The sequence below is a fragment of the Oncorhynchus keta genome, chromosome 8, assembly GCF_023373465.1.
Source record: "Oncorhynchus keta strain PuntledgeMale-10-30-2019 chromosome 8, Oket_V2, whole genome shotgun sequence".
NCBI lineage: Eukaryota > Metazoa > Chordata > Actinopteri > Salmoniformes > Salmonidae > Oncorhynchus > Oncorhynchus keta.
The window spans coordinates 23,404,627-23,425,807 of NC_068428.1; the positions used below are offsets into that span (position 1 = coordinate 23,404,627).

General features: G+C 46.2%; 1 protein-coding gene across 1 annotated transcript in view; it reads left to right on the forward strand.

Annotated features, from left to right (window-relative positions):
• The window catches only part of syne1a (spectrin repeat containing, nuclear envelope 1a), a 201,305-nt gene that overhangs the window by 80,216 nt on the left and 99,908 nt on the right, over positions 1-21,181 (forward strand). Inside the window, exons 60-75 of the mRNA XM_052523863.1 lie at positions 6,650-6,814; positions 7,425-7,597; positions 8,017-8,170; positions 8,428-8,571; positions 8,804-8,968; positions 10,105-10,422; positions 10,619-10,774; positions 11,753-11,923; positions 14,842-15,168; positions 15,318-15,470; positions 16,072-16,239; positions 17,948-18,133; positions 19,518-19,655; positions 19,993-20,118; positions 20,344-20,520; positions 20,797-21,062. Coding sequence (XP_052379823.1) covers positions 6,650-6,814; positions 7,425-7,597; positions 8,017-8,170; positions 8,428-8,571; positions 8,804-8,968; positions 10,105-10,422; positions 10,619-10,774; positions 11,753-11,923; positions 14,842-15,168; positions 15,318-15,470; positions 16,072-16,239; positions 17,948-18,133; positions 19,518-19,655; positions 19,993-20,118; positions 20,344-20,520; positions 20,797-21,062 — 2,987 coding nt within the window. The remainder of the gene's footprint in view (positions 1-6,649; positions 6,815-7,424; positions 7,598-8,016; positions 8,171-8,427; positions 8,572-8,803; positions 8,969-10,104; positions 10,423-10,618; positions 10,775-11,752; positions 11,924-14,841; positions 15,169-15,317; positions 15,471-16,071; positions 16,240-17,947; positions 18,134-19,517; positions 19,656-19,992; positions 20,119-20,343; positions 20,521-20,796; positions 21,063-21,181) is intronic.

Below are 21,181 nucleotides of genomic sequence, written 5' to 3' on the forward strand. Positions count from 1 at the left end.
TAGAGAACGCACACTTAGATTCACACAGGACACCGAATAGGACAGGAGAAGTACTCCAGATAAACAAACTGACCCTAGCCCCCCGACACATAAACTACTGCAGCATAAATACTGGAGGCTGAGACAGGAGGGGTCAGGAGACACTGTGGCCCCATCCGAGGACACCCCGGACAGGGCCAAACAGGAAGGATATAACCACACCCACTTTGCCAAAGCACAGCCCCCACCACTAGAGGGATATCTTCAACCACCAACTTACCATCCTGAGACAAGGCCGAGTATAGCCCACAAAGATCTCCGACACGGTACAACCCAAGGGGGGCAACCCAGACAGGCCGACCACAGTGAATCAACCCACCCAGGTGACGCACCCCCCAGGGACGGCACGAGAGAGCCCCAGCAAGCCAGTGACTCAGCCCCCGTAACAGGGTTAGAGGCAGAGAATCCCAGTGGAAAGAGGGGAACCGGCCAGGCAGAGACAGCAAGGGCGGTTCGTTGCTCAGAGCCTTTCCGTTCACCTTCCCACTCCTGGGCCAGACTACACTCAATCATATGACCCACTGAAGAGATGAGTCTTCAGTAAAGACTTAAAGGTTGAGACCGAGTTTGCGTCTCTGACATGGGTAGGCAGACCGTTCCATAAAAATGGAGCTCTATAGGAGAAAGCCCTGCCTCCAGCTGTTTGCTTAGAAATTCTAGGGACAATTAGGAGGCCTGCCTTGTGACCGTAGCGTACGTGTAGGTATGTACGGCTCAGAGAGGTAGGTAGGAGCAAGCCCATGTAATGCTTTGTAGGTTAGCAGTAAAACCTTGAAATCAGCCCTTGCTTTGACAGGAAGCCAGTGTAGAGAGCTAGCACTGGAGTAATATGATCAAATTTTTTGGTTCTAGTCAGGATTCTAGCAGCCGTATTTAGCACTAACTGAAGTTTATTTAGTGCTTTATCAAAGCCGGAAAATAGAGCATTGCAGTAGTCTAACCTAGAAGTGACAAAAGCATGGATTAATTTTTCTGCATCATTTTTGGACAGAAAGTTTCTGATTTTTGCAATGTTACGTAGATGGAAAAAAGCTGTCCTCGAAATGGTCTTGATATGTTCTTCAAAAGAGAGATCAGGGTCCAGAGTAACGCCGAGGTCCTTCACAGTTTTATTTGAGACGACTGTACAACCATTAAGATTAATTGTCAGATTCAACAGAAGATCTCTTTGTTTCTTGGGACCTAGAACAAGCATCTCTGTTTTGTCCGAGTTTAAAAGTAGAAAGTTTGCAGCCATCCACTTCCTTATGTCTGAAACACATGCTTCTAGCGAGGGCAATTTTGGGGCTTCACCATGTTTCATTGAAATGTACAGCTGTGTCATCCGCATAGCAGTGAAAGTTAACATTATGTTTTCGAATAACATCCCCAAGAGGTAAAATATATAGTGAAAACAATAGTGGTCCTAAAACAGAACCTTGAGGAACACCGAATGTACAGTTGATTTGTCAGAGGACAAACCATTCACAGAGACAAACTGATATCTTTCCGACAGATAAGACCTAAACCAGGCCAGAACATGTCCGTGTAGACCAATTTGGGTTTCCAATCTCTCCAAAAGAATGTGGTGATCGATGGTATCAAAAGCAGCACTAAGGTCTAGGAGCACGAGGACAGATGCAGAGCCTCGGTCCGATGCCATTAAAATGTCATTTACCACCTTCACAAGTGCCGTCTCAGTGCTATGATGGGGTCTAAAACCAGACTGAAGCATTTCGTATACATTGTTTGTCTTCAGGAAGGCAGTGAGTTGCTGCGCAACAGCCTTCTAAAATCTTTGAGAAGAATGGAAGATTCGATATAGGCCGATAGTTTTTATATTTTCTGGGTCAAGGTTTGGCTTTTTCAAGAGAGGCTTTATTACTGCCACTTTTAGTGAGTTTGGTACACATCCAGTGGATAGAGAGCCGTTTATTATGTTCAACATAGGAGGGCCAAGCACAGGAAGCAGCTCTTTCAGTAGTTTAGTTGGAATAGGGTCCAGTATACAGCTTGAAGGTTTAGAGGCCATGATTATTTTCATCATTGTGTCAAGAGATATAGTACTAAAACACTTGAGCGTCTCTCTTGATCCTAGGTCCTGGCAGAGTTGTGCAGACTCAGGACAACTGAGGTTTGGAGGAATACGCAGGTTTAAAGAGGAGTCCGTAATTTGCTTTCTAATAATCATAATCTTTTCCTCAAAGAAGTTCATGAATTTATCACTGCTAAAGTGAAAGTCATCCTCTCTTGGGGAATGCTGCTTTTTAGTTAGCTTTGCCACAGTATCAAAAAGGAATTTCGGATTGTTCTTATTTTCCTCAATTAAGTTAGAAAAATAGGACGATCGAGCAGCAGTAAGGGCTCTTCGGTACTGCACGGTACCGTCCTTCCAAGCTAGTCGGAAGACTTCCAGTTTGGTGTGGCGCCATTTCCGTTCCAATTTTCTGGAAGCTTGCTTCAGAGCTCGGGTATTTTCTGTGTACCAGGGAGCTAGTTTCTTATGAGACATTTTTTAGTTTTTAGGGGTGCAACTGCATCTAGGGTATTGCGCAAGGTTAAATTGAGATCCTCAGTTAGGTGGTTAACGGATTTTTTTGTCCTCTGGCGTCCTTGGGTAGGCAGAGGGAGTCTGGAAGGGCATCAAGGAATCTTTGTGTTGTCTGTGAATTTATAGCACGACTTTTGATGTTCCTTGGTTGGGGTCTGAGCAGATTATTTGTTGCAATTGCAAACGTAATAAAATGGTGGTCCGATAGTCCAGGATTATGAGGAAAAACATTAAGATCCACAACATTTATTCCATGGGACAAAACTAGGTCCAGCGTATGACTGTGACAGTGAGTGGGTCCAGAGACATGTTGGACAAAACCCACTGAGTCGATGAGTTACATTGTGTTGTTTAGTGTTCCCTTTATTTTTTTGAGCAGTGTATATAGAAATTAATGACAAATATCTTAAATTAAAATACAACCATTTAAACAACTGGATTAGCATGAGAATCAAAAACATAGTTGACTTACTGATCTAAAAGTAACGTTACCTTCTCTTTCTAATCTTTCTTGCGCGCAGGACTCCTTGTGTCACTCTCCCGGTCAATTTCTGCAATAATCTCATCCAAATGTGTATACTTGAAGTTCAATTTAGCGTTTATACTCTTAGTAGCCATGTTGTGCTTTTTTAGTTTTGAGAAAACTTTGTAGAAGAAGTCGAGCGCTGCATAACATAATCTCCCCTGCGTCCTGTGGATTTTTAATGGAGAATGAATTGTGTTGCGCTCAGCCATAGGACAATGGCCATTAGTCCTACAAAGGGCCATCACATACTCATCTAACTAGCTATGTTTCAGAACAATACAGTAGGTGGTCATTGGACCAAGAGACTGTCAATCAAGTGAACACCACCCGTCTTATTGGTGCATAATGATGGCTGTCCATCATGGGCTAATTTACATATTGTGTAGCCAAAACAGAGCCCACCTAGCCTGGCGAGCGTTCAATCTCTTGGCTTCTTGAATGGATACCAAGTTCTTATGGTCCATCCAGATCACGAAAGGATGAGGTGCCCCCTCCAACCAGTGTCTCCACCCCTCAAGGACCAACTTGACTGCCAAGAGCTCCCAGTTCCGCTGGCGAGAACCGCTTGGACAGGAAGGCACATGGGTGCAGTCTCTGTCCCCCTCATTCTGCTGTGAAAGGACAGGCCCTGCTCCGGTGTCCGAGGCTTCCATCTCTACCATGAAGGGACGATTAAGATCAGGATGAACGAGGATGGGTCCGGAGGTGAAATGTCCCTTGAGCTCCATGAATGCCCTGTCAGCCTATCGGGTCCAGCTAAAACGGGTCTGGGACTAGTGGGTTAGGGCTGTGAGAGGCGCTGCCTCCGCACCAAAGTTGTGTATAAAACACCTGTAAAAATTGGCAAACCCGAGGACCCGCTGGACTTGTTTAAGTGAGGCAGGACGGGGCCAGTCAGTGACCGCCCTAACCTTAACAGGGTCCATTTTAATGCTGGCGGTAGAGATCATGTGGCCCAGGAAAGAGACTTGGGATACATGGAACTCCCACTGTAATTGACTCTGCAGGAGGCATCTAAGGACGTTGCGGACGTACAGGATGTGTTCAGGATGGAACTTGGAGAAGATTAGGATGTCGTTGAGATGAACAACGACGAGAGTATCATTGACAAATGCTTGGAAGACTGCCAGTGAGTTCAGTAATCAGAATGGCATGACTAAATACTCATGGTGGCCACTATGGGTGTTAAAAGGCAGTCTTCCATTAATCTTCCTCTCTAAGGAGGGAGATTGTAAGCATTGAGGAGGTCCAGTGGTGGGCCAGCTCCAAGGCGGCGGACATCGGGGGTAACGATTCATAATCGTGATCCTGTTCAGCCCTCGGTAAACAATGCAGGGACGCAGACCTCCATCCTTTCACTCCCTGCATCAGCTGGGGATTTTGAGAATCAAATTAAATCTGCCTCCAGCGACTCCCGGATGTAATTGTCCAAGACTGCAGCTTCAGGGATCGAGAGGGAGTAAAGACGGCCCTGGGGAGGGGTGGAGACGGGTTGGAGTTCTATGGTGCAGTCATATGGACGATGAGGAGGGAGGGTGGCGGCTTGCCTCTTACTGAAGGTCTCCCGGAGGTTGAAGTATTCGGGAGGGAGAGCAGAGAAGTCTTGGTTCTTCAATGGATGCATGGGGACGCGGCAAGGCTCTAGGTGGGGCTCTTAGACATTTAGTCTGGCAGTTCTTACCCCAGTCTATTAGGTCCCTGTGGACCAGCAGAGTAGTGGGTTATGTAGTGCTAGCCAGAGGTACACTAGGATAAGGGGGTTCTCGGGAGCTGTGAACAAAAGAAAACTAAGAGTATCTGAGTGATTCACCCCAACTTGCAGTAGAATGGGCTTGGTCTGATATTCCACCTGGCTAGAGCCAATGGGGTGGCCATTGAGGGCTTGAATCTGCAGATGGATGGGACATTTCATGCAGGGGATTTGTAATTCTATGGCAAAGTCTTGATCAATTAAATTATCTGCAGCCCCGTAGTCCATGAAGGCTTGAATCTGGTGCTGACGGTTGTCCGAGTGGAGGGTTGCAGGTAGTGACAGACATTGACTGGGTAGCCTGGGGTTAACCGCACAGCTCGTCAGGGTCTCCCCTTGTCCTTGCGAGCACCAGCGTTTCCCGTCAGCTCTGGGCATGTAGCACGGAGATAGCCGGGACCTCCGCAGTAGAGGCAGCAGCCTTTGCGCATGCGCCTGTCACACTCCTTTGGTCTCAGATGTGTGCATCTCAGCTGCATGGGCTCTTCAATGCTGGGTTCGGAGGCTTGGGGTACTCAGGAAACCAAGATACTGGGGTGGTGTCAAAAAGGTGCTGTCTCACACGTTCCCAGAGGCGGTTGTCGATCCTGATTTCCAGCGTTATCAGGGATTGAAGTCAGCCACTTGTCTAGCCCCTAGGCGGATGTCATTCCGCTTGGGGGCTGGGATCTTGGGTTCCTGGTGCAGATTCCCTGGAGGAACTACAGCGACGCCTGTAGCACTGGGCAATGAGACCTGGGCATTGGCTCCTCCTGGGTTAAGGTTGGACTGTGGTTGGAGGGAGTCGGTAAGTGCCTGGAGGATCTTTGATATTTGGGAAGAAGCTTGCTGTGACGTGGTGAGGTTGGACCCAGGTGCAGAGAAGAGATCAGACGAGGAATCAGTGGTTAAGGATAACATAATACTTTACGGAGAAACGATAGCCGAAAACTCACTCAGGAAACGTAAGCACATGTTACATAATTCAAGCTTCTGCAAAGGACAACAGAAACCACACCTCTTTTAACAGGGAAATCAATAATGAGTAAATAGGACACGCCTGAGTGTCGTTAATGTGTCTAGGACGGTCTCTGCCGCCCTCTGGTGACAGGTGGAACCATGACAGTGGTAAAACATTTATTTTGATTGGTGATTTTCTGCTTTTATCAGAAGTTTCAGATGTAAACATGATTATTAGGGAAATTGTTCTTCTTGCACAGCATGTAAACATTTTAAACAAACTATTCTATTAATCTGACTATCCACAATAATTGTATAATTGTGTGCATATAACCATGCTCACTGAAATACCAGATAGGAAATACTGCTATGCTAGTATTGGGCTGACCTTCTGAATCTAGTGAGCTAGGCTATTTATAGGTCTTCTCTCAGTAACATAGAAACAGGAGGAAGAAAATCACTTGAGAAAGCCGCTTGTTGCTAGCGCTGTGGATATGTTAAGCGGGAAAGAAAAGGTTGCCCCTGTATTATTTTCTTGTCCATAACATAACCATGGCCAGATTTATAAAAACATGTTTTGATTTTATTGGACAGATAGGATGACAGTGGGGAAAGATCCAGTCCTATGTCAAAGGGCAAAGGACCAGATTCAAACCTGTGCCAACTCTGTAGAATGGTATGCAAGAGGCTGTGCCATTACCACTAGACCAGCATATTTTCTGCAGAAAATATCATATTTTCCTGAGTGAAAGGAAAACCTTGAAAGGTCTTATTTTATCCTTGGTCTATGCTACCACTTCAAACCATTTCTATGTACCTCTATACCGTGTACCTTGTATAAGTAGCTCTGCTTGGTCTCCTCCAGGACAAGGCCTCCAGGATAGAGCGTATCGTAGGGGAGCACCGTCTGTTCTCCCAGGGTCTGACGGAGCTCCAGAACTGGGTGTCTGAGGCTGAGAGGATCCTGAACACCTGCCTCTCCCCCACCGCCGACAAGACTGTACTGGAGGACAGGATGATACAGCTGGAGGTAGGTATGGAAGACTAGAATAATGTAATGGAGAGATCTAGGGCCTCTATAGTTTTGCCCAAAGATCGAGAAAAAGTTGCATCTCTCAAAAGTGATTACAAATCGATATCTAACCTATAAATGTGTAGTATCAGGGGTTACCCCCCCTCTTGTAAACATTCTGAAGCTATCAAGTCTAGTGTACAACAACTACTCTTTGTCTGTGTTTGTGTCTGTGGTTGTAACTCTATTTCAAATTGTGTCTGTGGTTGTAACTCTATTTCAAACCGTGTCTGTGGTTGTAACTGTATCTAAAACCGTGTCTGTGGTTGTAACTGTATCTAAAACCGTGTCTGTGGTTGTAACTGTATCTAAAACCATGTCTGTGGTTGTAACGGTATCTAAAACCGTGTCTGTGGTTGTAACGGTATCTAAAACCGTGTCTGTGGTTGTAACTGTATTTAAAATTGTGACTGTGGTTGTAACTGTATTTAAAACCGTGTCTGTGGTTGTAACTGTATCTAAAACCGTGTCTGTGGTTGTAATGGTATTTAAAACTGTGTCTGTGGTTGTAACTGTATCTAAAACTTTCGTCTGTGGTTGTATCTTATCTGTGATTGTGTTTCCCCAGGCCCTGTTGGCGGCCCGTCAGGAGAGGGAGATCCAGCTGAAGATGTTGCTGACACGTGGTGAGGCTGTCCAGAGAAACACCTCTGCTGAGGGGGTCCCCGTGGTCCGAAAACAGATCCAGGACCTTAAGGACTCCTGGGACTCTCTGCTGTCTGCCTCCATCCAGTGTAAAAGGTCAGGAGACATATTCATCGGTTAGCCATTTTGACTTTAATCAATCAATTTAATCTAGGAGGTCAAAAGGGTTAAATGGTAGGAAATAAGACAATGTTATCAGGCAATCATTTGACAAAGAAAAATAGGCGTTCATTGTATTAGATAATAATAATAATAATCATATTTGCCATTTATCAGATGATAAGATTAGTATTAGATTATAATACACTCAAGGTTATTTGTGTTGACACTCCAGTGAGTCTATCCCAGCTGATTTGGTCTGTTGACTTTGTAGGAGCAGCTGGCTCTATCAGTAGCTACAAGTAAAAAATAATGACATTTTTAAAAAGTTGGCTGGTCAAAAAGCCACCATTTTTGTAGAACGACCCTAACAGTCAGTAACCCTGAAGAATGAATGTGTGTGTTTCCTGATCCAGTCAGCTGGAGGGGGCCCTGTCCCAGTGGACCAGCTACCAGGAGGACGTGGGCCAGTTTATCATGTGGATGGAGCGCGTGGAGACCACTCTGGGCTGCTCAGACAGACAGTACTCTGAGATGAGAGACAAGACCGCCAACCTGGGAAAGACCAAGGTACAGTACTGGACTCATTGTAATGGATGGGGTTTTCACATTGGTGGTGGATGGAGGGAATCTACACCTTTACAATATAAAGGGCTTTGACTCCTGAAAATAACTAAAAGCAATCCACCATCATAACCTTGTAGTGTTGTTGATTTTCACACTAAGAAGGGATATTTTTTTTTAAAGTGAGACATTTTCAGTATTTCATCTATCATGTTCTTATGCTATATCCACAGCTGGTTAATGTGATACTGTATGTGTTTTAGCTTCTCTATGAGGAGGTCCTGAGCCACAGCAGTCCATTAGAGACCATCGCTACCAAGGGCTCCAACATGGCTGAACAATACACTACCCATCAGGAGGTACACAGCCTGCAGGAGAGATACACCGCCATCACAGACAAGGCCAAGGTACCCACAGCCTTCATACTCCTGTCTCCATCATGTCCTGTTTCCCTTCATGTCCTTAAAGGTAGTCTTTCCCAGGACTGGCTAATGGCTTAATGAAGTAGCTTTATTTTATTTGTAGGTCACAAGATAACTGAAAAGACCTAAGAGGCCAAAGAGTTTGGGAACCAATACTTGAAATGGTAACCCAGTCATGTGGTATCTCCACATGGTATCTCCCTGTGTCGTGTTCCAGGCTGCAGTCTACAAGGCTAAGGATCTGGTCCTGGCCCATCAGGAGTACCAGAGGGGGCTGCACATGTTTGAGGACTGGCTGGAGCAGGAGCAGGGAACCCTGGGCTCTCTGTCCCACCCAGAGGGGGATGTGGACACCCTGGAGAACACACTACAGCAGATACAGGTCAGTACAGTGCAGCCTACTATATGCCTGGTTTGGTGTGGGTCAGTGCTCTCCGGCATCCTTGGGACCCTTACCTAACCCTAACCTTAACCCTTACCTTAACCATTTTACATTTCAACTTCAATGGGGTAGGGACGTCCCAAGGATCCCGGATAGTGTGCCAGTTGGTTTTGAATGAGGAGCTATAGCAGAGCTGTAGCACTGGCCAGCTGTGGAATGTTGGTTTTAGAATGATCTAAACACATAGTGAAAGCAGAGAGCTTCTGATAGGTTCAGAATAAGAATTGATACTGTACATACTGCATCATGTTGAACTTGATATTAGTATGTTACTGTATCATAGAGCTGGGTGATATGGACAAAAATCCATATTGCGATAAATAGTCACATTTTTTGCAATAACGATAAATCATCTATAAATACTTTTTGGGAGGTGCTAGAGTTGGGACACCAAGTTATATTGTGATAAATGTAACGATTTTGCTCGTTAACAATAAATACTATGATAAAATAAAATGTTTTAATGGACAGTTACTTTCCGTTATTGGCAGGGCTCTAGGTGATTTCTTTCCAAAGATAGTAGCCGGTGATAAAATGTTATTTCATATAACATATCCAAAGAATGCATGATTGATATGTTGATGTGCAACCTGTCAAAATAGGATCCAGAATGATCAAATTTCATTGGGTCTCTTCAGCGATAGTCTATATTTTTAACCACCTGAGGAAGTGGGAACTCAAAACACTTTGCTAGATTACTAACTCTAAATATGATGTTATGGCTATCATGTTATGGTTAATCTATCAGTAAATGTAGGCCAATGCCTAACAAGTACTTTCCAGCGCTAGGCCTAGGCTATACTTGATGTAGGCCTATTCACTGCAAATGGCGCACTCTGCTCTGTCCTGCGGGTGCATCAAAACCATACTACCATCTACTCTAGTTGTAAAGTGGTGCCATGAACTCAATAGTTGTAGTACAATCTACAGGAACGTTGTGTAGCAAAATCTCAGAAAATTACTGCTGTATGCAAAATGCTTCGGTAAGAGAAAGGCCATTTTTGGTTTATCGTCCCAGCTCTACTGTATCATCCCGCCTCGCTATTTTGTACCTCCGTTCTCCCTCTCCTCCACAGCTCCTCCAGGAGCGCTGCTCCCAGGGCCAGTCCCTGCTCTCTTCCCTGCTGTCAAGCAGGGATGGGGTGATTCCGTGGGGCGCGCCTCAGATTGAGGACCGAGCCCTAGACACGGCACAGCGTGAGTGGGGGGCCTACCAGGCCCGGCTGGGGGAGACTAGGGCCACGCTGGGTTCTACCCTGGGCAGGCTCAGGCAGATGGGCCAGAGGTTCCAGAGCCTGGTCCTGTGGCTGGAGGACATGGAGGGGAAGGCCAACATCCGTGGACATCGCAGGTCTGACAGCGCTTCCAAGGATGCCCAGCTAAAGCAGCTCCAGGTAGGGGTTAGATAGAGAGAGGTAAGAGACTGTGATTTGTCTGTTGATGGATCGTTCACACTGTTAGGCTGTGTCTCAATGGTCTCAAACCAACAGGTACAATTTCGGCATGGGATGTCAAAATAACAGCATTTTGATATAAACCATCTACATTATCTAATTGTAACTCTGACTTTCTCTGTGAATGGTTGTGCAGCTGTGGCAGGAAAGTGTGCTAGCCCGGCAGAGCGAGGTGGATGGGCTGTCTGCTCTGGCCCAGCAGGTCCTGGAGGAGACCCACATCAGCAGCCGGGTCAGCACCAGAGCCACCCAGCTCACTGCCCGATACCACGCCCTGATTCTCAACATACAGGTGAGACAGTCACAACTGACTGATCTTTCTGATATGAACAAAATGGCTATGTACCTAAGATAACATTGCATTTACACTCACAGCCCAGTTGTCTCGTGATAGATCTTGTTGCAGTGACTTTCATTGTCTTGAGGCTGTACTGTAACAGTGCGGTGAAACAACTATGAGAGTTTGGTTGAGCCCCAGAACACACCCAGTACACTCAGAAGCCAGTCATTTTATTTGTCTGCTCCTCTTGGGAGAACTAAAGGAAAATCAATGGTGCTCCTCTGGTCCTGGGCTTAGTCTGTAATTAAACGCTACAGAAGGCAATCTCACACTCCTCACACACACTGCTGGAGCCTGGAGTGGAAGGGCTGTGTCGGCAGAGCCATTGATTTTTACACCTACAGTAGCACCTCTCGCTCTCACACACACTCTCTCTCTCTCACGTAGGCTATAGTACACACACTTTCTCTCAAGTGTGCTTGTGAACGCAAGCAAACATGCACGCACGCACGCACACACACACAAACACTCACTCTTTCTGTCGCACTCCCACCCTTTCTCTCTACTCTCTCTCGCTCACACACACACAATTGTTCTGTGTGAAACGTTGGCCATATGGGCCGTGGTACAGAGCTGTTACCTCCGTCTCCATCTCTGCAGTAAAGGTGTGCACTCAGCACTATCAGCTAATTGGAGATTCACACCATGGGATATGCAAGTCAAGTGGATTATGTGCCAAATCCATAAAAATACCTCATTCATAGCCATACCATCTAAGTCAAGTGGATGTGTCAAAACCCTCCTAAAAACTGAGATATAGTCAAATGAATGATGTGTCAATAACACCATTTAAAAAAATATATAATATCCAAATCCAAAACATGAAAAAAACATCTGTGGAAGGAATAAGGAATAAAAATATTTTCATGGTTCTGGGGTGATGCAAGCTGTCTGATGTCACACTCATTCTTTTATCCAATCCGCTTTTAGGAGACCATCAAGCAGCTGAAGGAGGAGCTTAGGAGCATCGAAGAGGCAGAGAAACTCTGTGTGTCCTTCTCTGATTGGCTTAGATCAGCCCAGAAGAACTTCAGAACAGTGACAGCCAGCACGGAGGCTCTGGACCGGGTTGCCATGGAGAGGAAGATGAAGAAAGTAGAGGTACTGAACACAGACACACCTGGTAGAGTAGGGTTCGACGTGGCTCCTTTTCTGTTCACTTACTGTACAATATTAGATTTCTGCTATAGAACCCAGGCATACACTAGTTGGTAGTTTCATTTTGTGGTATTGGTACAGAACCCTGAGGTACACCTCCTCGCTAGAGTGCCCTGATAAAAGTGAATTAAGCTTGCTTGTGCTATATTACACATAAATTATTAGTCTTACTCTAGGTAGTTTCACAGCAGTCACCTTGTAGTCCTCTGTAGCTTAGTTGGTTGCACATGGTGCTTGTAACGCCAGGGTTTGATTCCTGGGACCAGCCGTACACAAAGTCACTGAGTATAAAAGCGTCTGCTTGATGGCATATATATTGTAGTACAGAAACACAGGAAAGCCTCTTTACAATCTGCCATGTTAGCCAGCAAAAAAAATGTATTTGCTTGCCAAGCAACATAAGGTGCTTGTTCATATCATCAACATGAAAGTTTGCTTCGCCAGTTTGGCTTGGGTTGCAGATATTTGCATGTAAGGTTAGCAAAATCATTCAGTACCTAAATGGAAGGCCACTTGACAAGATAGTTCCCTGTCTCTCTCTTATCTGACAGCGCTCTTCTTGAGTTGATAAGACATTGATTTATATATTAGTGTCCGTGCGCACACTGCATAAAAACATCAAAATATCTGCAGTAGTTGACTTGTCACAGTTCATATTGAGTGTGAAGAGGAAGGAGAGAGAGAGTGTGTGTGTATTGATCGTGTCTTTATGAAGACAAAGCGGGAGCAGCTTTAGAGGATGCTCTGTAGTAGAGAGAGCCCTCCCACTGTGAAACAGAGGATGAAGAAGCACCAGTGTCAGGAGCCTGCTGGCACAGACACTGTAATTGATGCAATGCCCTTCCCGCTCCGCATCACACACACACACACACACACACACACACACACACACACACACACACACACACACACACACACACACACACACACACACACACACACACACACACACACACACACACACACACACACACACACACACACACACACACACACACACACACACACACACACACACACACACAGACAGACTCCTTCCCGCCAGACACACACCCAGGCTTTGCAGTAATCCATGTCTGGGATCGATCTCCCTCTCTACATAGGAACTGAGGACATGTTGTCGTCACATGTGTTCTGGTGGCACAGCAGACTGCAGACTAATACCAGACATCAGCCACACAGGGAATTAGACGGAACCCAGTGTGAGGATGGGAGACTAATATGATAATCAGCATAACTGATCGATCCACTGCTGCTGGATTGAGTGACAGAAAGATGTAGGCTTTGTACAGTTATTGGTCATAAATGTACTTATTAGATGTGGCCAATTATAGATCTCCATAGTGACTCATTTGCTGGTTTTCCATAATTATTTCTCAGAGAGCTTTATGACTATGCTAAATGCAATGTGTTTGGATTCAAATATCTTTCTGTACTGTAGAATATAATATGTACAACCCTAGCCCTCTACAGAACATACTGTGCTGACAGTCAGTTTGAGTATGAGAATTATACTGCTGGCAGTTTAATACACTGCAGCATCAGTGGAGGCTGCTGAGGGGAGGATGGCTCATAATAATGTCTGGAATGGAGCGGATGGAATGGCACCATACACATGGAAACCATGGAAACCATGGAAACCATGGAAACCATGTGTTTGTTGTATTTAATAACATTCCACTAATTCTGCTCCAGCCATTACCACGAGCCCGTCCTCCCCAATTAAGGTGCCACCAACCTCCTGTGTGCCGCATTCATAGACAACACCACACTACATCACTACAAAGACATTGGTAAGAGTCTATGATGCGGCACACAGGAGGTTGTCAGTTACCAACAACAGCTGTGTGTACATGGTATTATTAGAAACATAAAGGCAGCTGGTGTTATTAGCAGTCTCATACAAACCTGCACATCTTGTTTAGTGTGTCAGATGGAGAAGGCAGAGGAACGTGTGTAGACCGAGACAGACCGGGTTAGTATGATCAGCAGCAGAGCTGAGGCCATTATTATATAGGTCTCCTGTGATGATAAAAACTCCATGCTTTCCTATAGAATAAAGTAATAAAGTATGTGCTGGGAGAGGGGGTGTGTATGCGTGTGTGTGTGTGTGTGTGTGTGTGTGTGTGTGTGTGTGTGTGTGTGTGTGTGTGTGTGTGTGTGTGTGTGTGTGTGTGTGTGTGTGTGTGTGTGTGTGTGTGTGTGTGTGTGTGTGTGTGTGTGTGTGTATGTGTATGTGCGTGCGTGCGTGCGTGCGTGCGTGTGCATGTGTGTGTGTGTTGGTTGGTTGCTGTGGAAACCCCCGCTGCCACTGTCCATTATAAGGACCCGGTAATTGGCCCTCCTTTCATATTTCTCACCGGGGTCTCACCAGGGTCTCACCATGCAGGTGTCAGTTTACCTGCCGGGTTCAAAGATTTCCAGGAAAAGTGGAGCTTCTCAAACACTGTCGGTGAAACCTCAGGTGGCCGGGATAGCAGGGTTGTTGGAGGAACAAAGGAATGTGTGTTGGTGTGTGGAATGTAGCTAGAATCACACATACAAGATGAATGTGAGACTTGCTGAGAATATTTGGAATGAAAATAAATGCGTTTGTGTAGAAGTTTACGTGCAGGAAAACCTAATTATCTTGGCAACAGTCTTTTTTTCTATTGACATTCAATCCATTTGTATTTGTTTAGAACTTATTACAAATTGTGTGTGTATTCATGCATGTCTGTGAGTATGCACACATGCACACACACTATTTCAACAAATTCTCTTTTTGTATAGATTGCATCACTGTGTACACTGAGGTATACAGTACTGTAAATATATCACACATTCGTTCTCTGTGTCTCTATGAACTCTCTCTCCTCCAGACTCTCCAGGCTGAGCTTCAGCAGGGCCATGGCCTGCTCAAGGCCCTCAGGGAGCGGGCAGAGCGGGCTGCAGGCTTCCTGGAGGAGGCTGGAGCTGAGGGGCTGGGAGGGGAGGTGGAGGCTAGGCTAGCCCAACTGGAGGAGCTAGCTGGTGGGCTGCGGCAGGAGCACAGCACCCTGGAGAGGGCTGTGTGTCTGGCCAAGGAGTTCCAGGACAGGTACAAGGCCCAGGCCCAGTGGGTGGTGGAGACCAGAGCCATGCTCAGTGCCCCCCTGGAACCTAAAGCTGAACTGTACCAGAAGAGAGCACAGCTGGCCAAGTACAAGGTATGGTACCTCTGTAACCCCTCACCCTCAGCTCTTTGATTTAATGGAGAAGATGTGCCATTTACTCTGTTGGTCCTACAGTTAAAAATAAAGGCATCAAACCCAAAATAGCATAACGGTCTTCGTTCTTCCTTACCTCCCTCCACCAGGCCTTGTTGCAGACGGTCCAGTCCCATGACTCGGCAGTGAGGTTGGTGGTGGAGAAGGGAGAGTCTCTGCTGCTTTCAGTCCAGTACCCCTCCATCAGAGACAACATGAACAGACTACAGACGGACTACACTGAGCTCGGCAACGCTGCCACTGTGAGGATTTACTGTTACTGATGGATTTTTAAAGACGTCCCAAGTATAAATACAGTAAAGTACACATATTAAAGGGTAAAAAGTCATGTTTTTTAGTCTACTGCAAACTTCCAGGAGTAGGGCAGTCAAGGAGTTGGTCTGATGGTCAAATGTGATGTCATCAGTCTCCCCCTTGCTTGAGGAACAATAGAGTAGCAATAGAGAACAAAAGAGGAACACCCCCCTTACTTGTGCCATGTCTTGTCTGACCTGTACCACCTACTGAGATGTACCTTTGTTAAGTAAATCAGGTGTTTACATGATGTGAAAAGGAGACTGGAGTGCCACTTAACCAGGTCCTCTTAATGGGACTTTGATGACAGCTTTCTGAGTGCTATTGTATAATGGTTACAATACAGTAGAGGTTACAGCTATTACTGTTAGTAACTTGGTACTGTTGGTACTATTGCTACAGTATAGTAGCACTGTTGAGACTTGTTGCTGGTTTGAGTATCACTATTATGGTCACTGCTAGGACTGCTACCAGCGTGTGTTTGTGGGCCTGTGTGTGAATGCTTAATGTGTGTGTATGCTTGTGTGAATGACAATGTGTGTGTCTCAGGCCCATGTGCAGCGCCTGGAGGGCCAGGTGAAGGAGCAGGAAGTGTACCATGTGGAGCTACAGGAAGTGGAGAGGTGGCTGCTGCAGATGTCCAGCAGGATGGTGACCCCTGACCCCTCAGCTGGCGGAGGCCTTGAGGCAGCCACTCAGCAGCTGGCCAGTCACAAGGTGACAAATCAGACAGTGTTATTAATTACACTAATCTAATGGCTTTTTCATAGTGTTTTTATATGATTTGCTATTGAAAAGCCACCCTGAGCCACCTAATTTAGGCATACCAGGTTCTAGCCTATAAAATCAAATCAAATGTTATTTGTCACATACACATGGTTAGCAGATGTTAATGCGAGTGTAGCGAAATGCTTGTGCTTCTAGTTCTGACAATGCAGTAATAACCAATGTGTAATCTAACCTAAAAATTCCACAACTACTACCTTATACACAGTGTAAAGGGATAAAGAATATGTACATAAAGATATATGAATGAGTGATGGTACAGAACGGCATAGGCAAAATGCAGTAGATGGTATCGAGTACAGTATATACATATGAGATGAGTAATGTAGGGTATGTAAACATAACAGTGGCATAGTTTAAAGTGGCTAGTGATAAATGTATTACATAAAGATGGAAAGATGCAGTAGATGATATAGAGTACAGTATATACATATACATATGATATGAGTAATGTAGGGTATGTAAACATTATATTAGGTAGCATTGTTTAAAGTGGCTAGTGATACATTTTTTCCATCAATTTCCATCAATTTCCATTATTAAAGTGGCTGGAGTTGAGTCAGTATGTTGGCAGCAGCCACTCAATGTTAGTGGTGGCTGTTTAACAGTCTGATGGCCTTGAGATAGAAGCTGTTTTTCAGTCTCTCGGTCCCTGTACTGACCTCGCCTTCTGGATGATAGCGGGGTGAACAGGCAGTGGCTTGGGTGGTTGTTGTGCTTTGTGCAGACCTCACTACCCTGTGGAGAGCCTTACGGTTGTGGGCGGAGCAGTTGCCGTACCAGGCGGTGATACAGCCCGACAGGATGCTCTCGATTGTGCATCTGTAGAAGTTTGTGAGTGCTTTTGGTGACAAGCCGAATTTCCTCAGCCTCCTGAGGTTGAAGAGGCGCTGCTGCGCCTTCTTCACGATGCTGTCTGTGTGGGTGGACCAATTCAGTTTGTCCGTGATGTGTACGCAGAGGAACTTAAAACTTACTACCCTCTCCACTACTGTCCCGTCGGTGTGGATAGGGGGGTGCTCCCTCTGCTGTTTCCTGAAGTCCACAATCATCTCCTTTGTTTTGTTGACGTTGAGTGTGAGGTTATTTTCCTGACACCACACTCCGAGGGCCCTCACCTCCTCCCTGTAGGCTGTCTCGTCGTTGTTGGTAATCAATGTTTACGGAATATGTCCGTAAACACACCAGCCAGCTGGTCTGCGCATGCTTTGAGGACGCGGCTGGGGATGCCGTCTGGGCCTGCAGCCTTGCGAGGGTTAACACGTTTAAATGTCTTACTCACGTCGGCTGCAGTGAAGGAGAGTCCGCAGGTTTTGGTAGCGGGCCGTGTCAGTGGCACTGTATTGTCCTCAAAGCGAGCAAAGAATTTATTTAGTCTGTCTGGGAGCAAGACATCCTATAGCAATCAAGTATAAACAGTGTTCATCCTTTTATCTCATGAGCAGGACACAGATATCTCTGTATGTAAGCCACATTTATTTCTCTCTTTGTTCAATTTGACCTCCCCTCAAGTTCATCCATCCAATCTGATCCTTTGGCTCAGCATGCACTCTATTTGATGTCCACCATGTTCTTCAACCAAACCCCTCACTAACCCAAAAAGTGCTGGGCTCCGTTCCTCCTCTCCCCCCTGGTCCAGGCCATCATGGAGGAGATAGCAGGCTTTGAGGACCGCCTGTCTGGGCTGAAGGAGAGGGGAGATGACCTGGTGGAGGGCTGCAATGAGCGTGTGCAGAGCAGGCTGAGACAGCAGGTCCAGGCTCAGCAGCAAGGCACCCGAGACAGCTACTCTGCCATCTGCAGCACGGCACAGAGAGTGAGTAATGCGGGGGAGGGGTGTGTTCGGGGGGGTACCCACATTAAGACGTCCTTCAATTCAAATTATAATAGGCAAATATATATAATTTTGTGCACAGACTACAACACACACCAACACAGTCTCTCCATCAACACTGCAATTGCCCAGCCACTCACTTAATCCCAACCCATACAAACACCTAAACCTTCCTCCCAAGACAGCCCTTGACTGCCAACCAAATGTTCCTTGCCAAATAAGGCCCGCCAAAGCAGAGCACAACCACCAATGCCAACACAGACCAATAGTACCAGCCAAGCCACTATCTCAATCTTACCTTATTTCTCCCTCCTTGCTCTCCCCGTCAACTGGATTTTATCACTCTTGGCCAAAATAGCGAAATCGACTTTGTCATCTTGGCAAGCCCTATACCGCTCGTCCACACTGTCAACAGCTCACCTCCCAGTACAGCCCTATTCAGCCAATCTGCTAACCCGTGTGATCCAGCCACACTTTATCAACACCCTTCTGCCAATTCTACAACTGCCGATCCAGCCTTGCCATGCCATGCTATGCCTGCCAACTTAGTCCCAAACTCCCAGGCCTATATCCCTCTAACCCAACCACCTTGCCAACCCTCGTACCCCTTCTGCCAACTCTGCCAGGCCTTGTGCCAACACATGTCTATCATGGATCATACCCCTCAGGGCTCTCATATTAACTATGTCAATCATGTCCTGCTGTTATTCTCTCCCCTGTAGGGCAGCGACGCCTCTGCATTCAACACCTGTCAAACAAAACACTATTTAGTTATTTACCAGCCAGACGTTTATTGTTTATGAAAGGGACTTGGGAATAGAAGGGTTTTTGATTTCTGGAAATGTGTTAATGTCTTTCATAGGGTGTTTTCTCCATCCATTACAATAGTTTTCCTGGCACAGTCCAGGGCATTGCAATGTAGAAGAGGGTACTACTCACTGTGAATCTGTTTGATTTAGATAGACTTTCATCCATTTTATCTCTATACCCCTCTATCTTATCATCCGTCTCTGTCTCTGTCTCTGTCTCTGTCTCTGTCTCTGTCTCTGTTTGTCTGTCTCTCTCTCTCTCTCTCTCTCTCTCTCTCTCTCTCTCTCTCTCTCTCTCTCTCTCTCTCTCTCTCTCTCTCTCTCTCTCTCTCTCTCTCTCTCTCTCTCTCTCTCTCTCTCTCTCTCTCTCTCTCTCTCTCTCTCTCTCTCTCTCTCTCTCACTCTCTCTCTCACTCTCACTCTCACTCTCACTCTCACTCTCTCTCTCCTCTTCCTCTCTCCCCAGGTGTCTCTCTCTCTCTCTCTCTCTCTCTCTCTCTCTCTCTCTCTCTCTCTCTCTCTCTCTCTCTCTCTCTCTCTCTCTCTCTCTCTCTCTCTCTCTCCAGAGTTTGGACCGTGAGTTGCAGAGGCATGTCAGTCTGCAGGATGCTCTGCAGCAGTGTCAGACCTGGCTGGTGTCAGTCTCAGAGGAACCAGAGCCCACTGCACATCTCCCTCTCAGCCTGGAGGAGGCGCTACAGCAGGTCACTCACCAGCACTACACTTATTACCTATCTGGCTGGCATACCTTCAAAGTGGCTTTGTCACAACAGTAGCTAGATACAATGCCTACTCTGATATACTGTACACATTGAACTGGGATTACAGTATGAACTGGTGAACTAGGGTTTTAATCATGTATAAAATGTTATTATTATTATAATTAGTATATATAACACATTAACATCATATAATGTATATAATTTCATACTTTGTTTGCAATTGCAAATGGGAAGGTCATATTCAATTGAATAGTGCCATTCACTCCTCAAGTCTAATGGTTTACGTGTTGATTGGTCTCTCACCTGCTGTACTGTCCAGGTGAAGCATGAGCGGACTCTCCAGGAGCAGGCCAGTACCTACCTACAGCTGGTGTGTTCTACCTGTGACCTGTCAGAGCAGAGTGTGAGGGAGACCGCCCAAGACATCCAGCAGGTCAAGCTACAGGTGAGTACATCTCAGTATGGTTCATTAGCCACAGCCACAGACTGCATTGGGAATGTATTGACATTGGTTTCTGTGTGTCAATATGGCATTACAATGTCAATCGATAAACATCAGCTAACAAACTTACGACTGATTACCAGTGAATACTGTGGTTCAAGCATTATGCAACATTCCAATCCTTATCATACCTCAGACATAAAGCTTCCGCCTCCCCTGTGTATGTAGATCGAGGAGAGGATGCTGGTGTGTGAGGAGGTGGCAGAGAGCTGGAGGGATGTTCAGGAGCAGCGGGCTGATCTGGAAGCTCAACTCAGAGAGACAGAGCAGCAGCTGCAGAACCTCTCCAGGAGACCGGCTGAACTGGAGCCCAAGATCACCCAGAACCAACTGGATCAGGCACAGGTCAGTACTGGGTGTAGTCATCTGTTAGCTTATTTATACTGGATGCATGGATGGATGGATGGATGGATGGACGGATGGGTGACCACTTGTGAAGTGTAATGGTTTATAGGTGTTAATTGACCAGATGGATGGGTGTATGGATTGATAGATCAACACTTGCATTGTTGTTTCAGTGCTATCATGGTTACTGGCTCTAAAGCAGTCTACCAGTCAAACACAATGACCTGAGCAGAAAGCATTGACAGTATAATACTAATACCATCTTCATTCTACCAGGAGTTCCTCCAGCAGCTCAGAGTGAAGCAGGTCGACGTCACCCAGCTGAGGGAGGCTGTGGCTGGGCTGACGGAGGGTCAGTCCTCCCCTGCCCTGGAGGAGATGGGAGGTCTGAGGAGGGCCTGGGAGGAGTTGGGTCAGAGGGCTGAAGAGCTAGAGGGGCAGAGGGGTGAGGACATGCAGAGGAGCGGAGAGTACCATGACTGTGTGGCTGCCGTGGAGGAACTCTTCCACCAGGTGTCCAGAGAGTGGGACTACCTGGCCAGGTATGACAAAGCTGGACACACAAACGCACACATGCCAAACACACACACACACACACACAAACACACACACACCGTTCAAAGTGTGGACTCATACAGTAATACCTCCTCTTCCTATCCCC